The sequence below is a fragment of the Penaeus vannamei genome, chromosome 19, assembly GCF_042767895.1.
Source record: "Penaeus vannamei isolate JL-2024 chromosome 19, ASM4276789v1, whole genome shotgun sequence".
Lineage (NCBI taxonomy): Eukaryota > Metazoa > Arthropoda > Malacostraca > Decapoda > Penaeidae > Penaeus > Penaeus vannamei.
In genome coordinates, this window is record NC_091567.1 from 4,478,268 (window position 1) to 4,483,267 (window position 5,000).

At 34.9% G+C, this 5,000-nt stretch overlaps 2 protein-coding genes across 2 annotated transcripts in view; both read left to right on the forward strand.

Moving 5' to 3' along the window:
• LOC113807002 (transmembrane protein 186) overlaps nt 1–276 on the forward strand; it is a 3,745-nt gene extending 3,469 nt beyond the window's left edge. Inside the window, exon 2 of the mRNA XM_027358139.2 lies at nt 1–276. This exon is cut by the window's left edge and continues 423 nt beyond it. Within this exon, the coding sequence (XP_027213940.2) occupies nt 1–276 (276 nt within the window).
• Nucleotides 1–5,000, forward strand: part of Rint1 (RAD50 interactor 1) — a 12,183-nt gene that overhangs the window by 423 nt on the left and 6,760 nt on the right. Inside the window, exons 1-10 of the mRNA XM_027358138.2 lie at nt 1–665; nt 784–900; nt 1,564–1,688; nt 2,384–2,557; nt 2,758–2,897; nt 3,273–3,388; nt 3,620–3,787; nt 3,991–4,216; nt 4,398–4,548; nt 4,785–4,950. The exon at nt 1–665 is cut by the window's left edge and continues 423 nt beyond it. Coding sequence (XP_027213939.2) covers nt 495–665; nt 784–900; nt 1,564–1,688; nt 2,384–2,557; nt 2,758–2,897; nt 3,273–3,388; nt 3,620–3,787; nt 3,991–4,216; nt 4,398–4,548; nt 4,785–4,950 — 1,554 coding nt within the window. The 5' untranslated portion in view covers nt 1–494. The remainder of the gene's footprint in view (nt 666–783; nt 901–1,563; nt 1,689–2,383; nt 2,558–2,757; nt 2,898–3,272; nt 3,389–3,619; nt 3,788–3,990; nt 4,217–4,397; nt 4,549–4,784; nt 4,951–5,000) is intronic.

The following is a 5,000-nucleotide window of genomic DNA, read 5'->3' on the forward strand; positions in this document are numbered from 1 at the left end:
TACAACGCCAGGAAAGATATTGTAAAAGTGTCTCACCTTTCCTTTTGGGGAAACCGTAAAGACATTATTATCCCAGTGGAAGACTTAGTACCTATAACAGACACTTCAGATATTCCATCAGATATTTACGTGCAATTGTTAAGGTTTTCAAAGCCCAAGGATTCACTTTACCTATTCCTAAGATTTGGAGGCATCAGGGACACAGAAAAGTTTACTTATGCATTAGGGCTGCTAAAGCCAGAGGACCAGCTTAGTGAACGAAATAAGCTGGACTAAAAGAATCCATGTTGATGCTCTGACTAGATTGTATTGCAGATAGAGAGATTATATCTTTGTTTGTCAAAGCAAGCAAGATAAAATTGCTAACCATTATTAACTATTGGCAAGATCATTGTCAAAAGGCAGGTGCACAGCTCTCCCACAAAGCTACAAGGACTTTTGTAATTAGGAAAGACTAACAAGAAGTGTATTAAGCAGCACATCAATATCAAAAGATGGGTATGCATTTAGATGACAGCTTCCAGTTTCTAGTTGATCAAGATGAAGTCAATTTCAAAGTTGTACAGCAGTTGAACTCTGTCTTTGGAAATGACTTAAAGTGTCTAGAAAAGGCAAGTGGCTTGGTCAAAGAGCTGACCAGGACAAAAGAAGAACTGGAGAAAAGGGTAAGTCTTAGTAAGTCCTTGTCGGTTTTGTGGAATTGAATATGTTCTTGAAAGAAAGAAGAAATAGATAATTATTTTCTAATGTATGCTCAGAATTTAATGCAAACTTGATTTTCAGTTGCGCTTTGCAACAACTGAAGCACCAGACAAGATCACAAAGGCTGTGAAAGCTGCTGATGAAGCACTGAAGAAGAAGGAGAAGATGGTAAAGGAATGTGATCAACTGAAATTAAAGGTATTAAAGATGCTAGTTTAAAAATTGTTAAATGATTATTATATTTTGATATTTTTATTATTATCATTAACGTGAACATGAACATGAACATGAACTTCAGCATTTGTATTAATACTATTTATAGAGTTATTGTTGTTATTCATACTAATGTTATTATTATTATTGTTGTTATTGTTGATTTATTATTATTATTGGTATTATTGTTATAAGGATAATGATAATGACAATGATGGTCATCATAATAATCATTTTTTTATTGTCTTATTTAGACTCCTTTATTTTATTTTTTTATTTAGCACATTTTACTTGTCAATTAATTCATTAATTAATTCATTTATTAGTTCTTCAGAGAACTATGGAGGAATGTCACATACTTTTTGTATACCTAGGTGTAAGATTTTTAATAGGGTATGTTAGTAGAGAGACAGACAGACAGACAGACAGACAGACAGACAGACAGACAGACAGACAGACAGACAGACAGACAGACAGACAGACAGACAGACAGACAGACAGACAGACAGACAGACAGACAGACAGACAGACAGACAGACAGACAGACAGACAGACAGACAGACAGACAGAGACAGAGAGTAAGTGTGTTTGTGTGTGTGTGTGTATGTATCCACATACATATGAATACATATATATATTATTCTTCAGGTTGCACAGCATAATAAAAAAGTTGGGAAACTTCTAGAAGAAATAGGACCAGGAGTTCGCAAAGTACGAGAACTAGAACGTGTTCAGGTGTACCAGCAGTTTGTAAATGCAGTAGATGAACAAAGGTAAGAGGAATAATTAGAGATCTTTTAGAAGGAGGGGGGTAATCTCTGGCTTCTTGTCTCATGTTCTCCAAAAGAGCATAGAATTTGTACATTATTATGATTAAACTATACAGTATATAGATTTTACTCATCTTGATTGCATTGGATTTATAGCTCTAGTCACTTGTCTGGTTTTGTTGTAGGAAATGGCAGTGTTATATATTACTCAGCTGTAAGTACAGCTGTACAGAAAATTATTTTTAGAAAATCGTTGTAAACATTCTGACACAAGCAACGATGCTTTTTGAAATATAGTTATTAACACTACTCAATACTCAATTACTTCTGAATCTGTGGCTTATCTGATTATTGCAAGGCATATTCCATCCCTTAGGGGAATAAAATCATCATCTCACAGTGATTCCATATGGATTCCAGAACAACTATTTGAGACATAAATCAGAATGAGAGAAATTTGAAATCCAAAAAAACAACCCTTCTGTAACACAAGGTTCTGTTCAATACTGAATGTTTCGACACCCCTCCTAATGATAGTTTTCTGTGTAGCTGTACATGCAAAATCCATTCGCATCAACGTGTCTGGAACAAGTTAGACCTCAGGTGTAAAGTGAAATGGGATTGACATTAACTGTATACATTGTTTGTCATATGTAACTATTGTTAAGCAAACATTTATATGGGCATTTTGTTTTCAGTAAAGAGATAGAAACCTCATTACATATAGGGGCGGAAGGTCAGGCTCTGCTTGGTTATAGTCGACTGAGAGATAAAGCCAAGCTGATTCAAGAATCCAATTGTTCGAATCTTGTTGCCTTTGTCACCAACACCCTTCTCCATTGGCATCAAGTTTTCACTCAGAGGTTTACAAGGTAAACAATTCCCATTGATATTTTTTGGTTCATTTTAAGGCAAGTGAAATTCATTTGAAATTATTTGGTTATTATGGGAAAGGAATGGTTATAATGTGAACATGGTATTAGTAGATAGATAGATAAAAGTTATAGTAGAGGTAGTAAAGGTAAGATATTTGTATATATCTGTTTTCATATAAATATATATCTTTTTCCAGTGAATTTGAGGATGTATTGAAGGTAATCAAATGGCCTTTTACAACTTCCAACACTACTGTGCATCAGACTCCAGCCTCACCAGAGTCCATTCAGAGACTTTGTACCCTCACTCAGTATCTTCTACAAATTACTCTCCCAGGTAATCATATCTGTTTATTCTACATGCCTCTAGAGAAATACAGTTTTCAGATCGGGGCAAAGCTCTTAGGGGTATTATTTTAAGAAGTGAACATATCTGGGTCTATATTTATTTTTAGACTACTCAAAATCATATCCTCCCCCTTTGATAAAACTAAGATGTTACAGATCATGTAGGGATGTTTTTCATTTGTGACTTAATAATAGACAACAAATATGTTTTAACTCTTTTTGTGAACTGTTGTATTGTAATTTTAATTATTTTACATCTGTAAACAAACTTGGGTGATGCATTATCAGAGTGTGAGAGTGCATTGCTGTTTTCTTTTCATGGGCGAAATACTTAAAGCTGAAAATAATCTTTCTTTAATTGCAGATGATATAGCTAAAGAAAATGCCAGGCAGCGTGACTTGTCCATTATGTCACCTGCTGTGGTAGCAGATTTTGAACCTCCATTGTTGCCTATACAGCTACTTGTGAAACCACTGGAGGTGAGGATTTGAGCTTTCTTTGGCAGGCATTTTGTACATGTTTGAAAATAAGTTTTCCTTATAGAGGCTTAGGTGAAATTGTATTTTGTTTTGTTCCAAACATACAAATGTAAAGGATTCCAGTCTGACATTCTTTTTCTATGGCAATATGCTGTAGCTTTTATGGATTTTATAGTTGACTTTTTGTTGCAGTATCATATAGAAACCCCCTAACATTTTTTACTCCTATAGGTGCGCTTTTTCTACCACTTCAGTGGAAATAAAGTCACAAACAGCAGAGAAAATCCTGAATGGTACTTTACACAAGTTCTAAAGTGGATTTCTGCCCATGAAAGCTTTCTAAACACAAGAATTCAACAAGTTCTCAATAGATACGGATACCAGAATACTTCTGCTAAGGTAAGAGGTGTCAATGTTCTCAATAATGTAAATATCCCAGTAAAAATGACTTTGAAACTGATATTGTGTAAAGAATTTGTAATAAAGTTTGTGAAATTTTAATAAATAAAATATAGAGTAAGGATTGTAGAACTATTATAAGCCATGTGCTATGTGGATGTAATTTGGTGTAAATACATTTTCATTTGCTTTTTCACATGCAGGTGGAGTTCATGAGAGGTTTGGTGCGTCTTTTGGTCCTTAAGTTAGCGTCTGATCTTCCTGAAGTTCAGTATGATGATGATCTCTTCTGCAGTACTGTTCAGGAGACTCTCAACTTTGAACGTGAAATAAGTGTGACGTATTATTATCCTGCTTCTCAGCCTTCTGTTCTGTCAGTACTCACACAGGCCCAAAACTTTGCTCGTTGGATACACATCGAGAGGAAATGTACGTAATAAGGATTTGGTAGTAAAATTGATTGTTTATTTTGATCCTTTTTTTTTTTTCTTTCTTTTTTGTAAGCGTAACAGAATGAGATGTAAAATATTTATATTATATATAAGATTGTAGATTACATGGAGCTTACTTTTAATGATGATATTAGCTCAGCTACTTTACACTTTTGCAGTTGCTCTAGAGTTGATGGATGAGTTTGTGTCTGATGATGGTGCGTGGCTTGCAATGGAGGGTGGTGAAGCAGCGCACTGTGGAGAGCAGCTCATCCTCCTTGTACAGGGCATTACTGATCGCTATAAGAGACTTCCTCAGCCGGGACATAGGTATGAAATACCTAGCCTTATGAATGTAGTTGCTTCTTATTGCATGATATATGTAGGTAATGGCTTTTGATGTACATATACCTTATTCAGTGATTTTGTAAATATTATATGTATATAATTAATGGATTTTGGTGTAAATGTACTTCATTCCATATGTCTTTTAATCATCAAACTTTCTTTGGATTTGATATAAGGAACAATGAATGATGTATTTATTAATTAAAAGTATTTTCTAGGTTACAGTTTTTGGAGCTGCAACTTGAGCTTCTGGATGATTTTCGAGTGCGAGTGTTACAGGTGATGAAGAGTGAGCGACAAGATCCTTTAAACTCGCACTACCCAGCCATTCTCAACACTGTGCATCATATTGCCGCAACTCTCACTGACTGGGCCGATCTTCCGGTAAGATGAATTTTATGGAGATTGAGTGCGATGTTCAAGTTGGGTTTTAT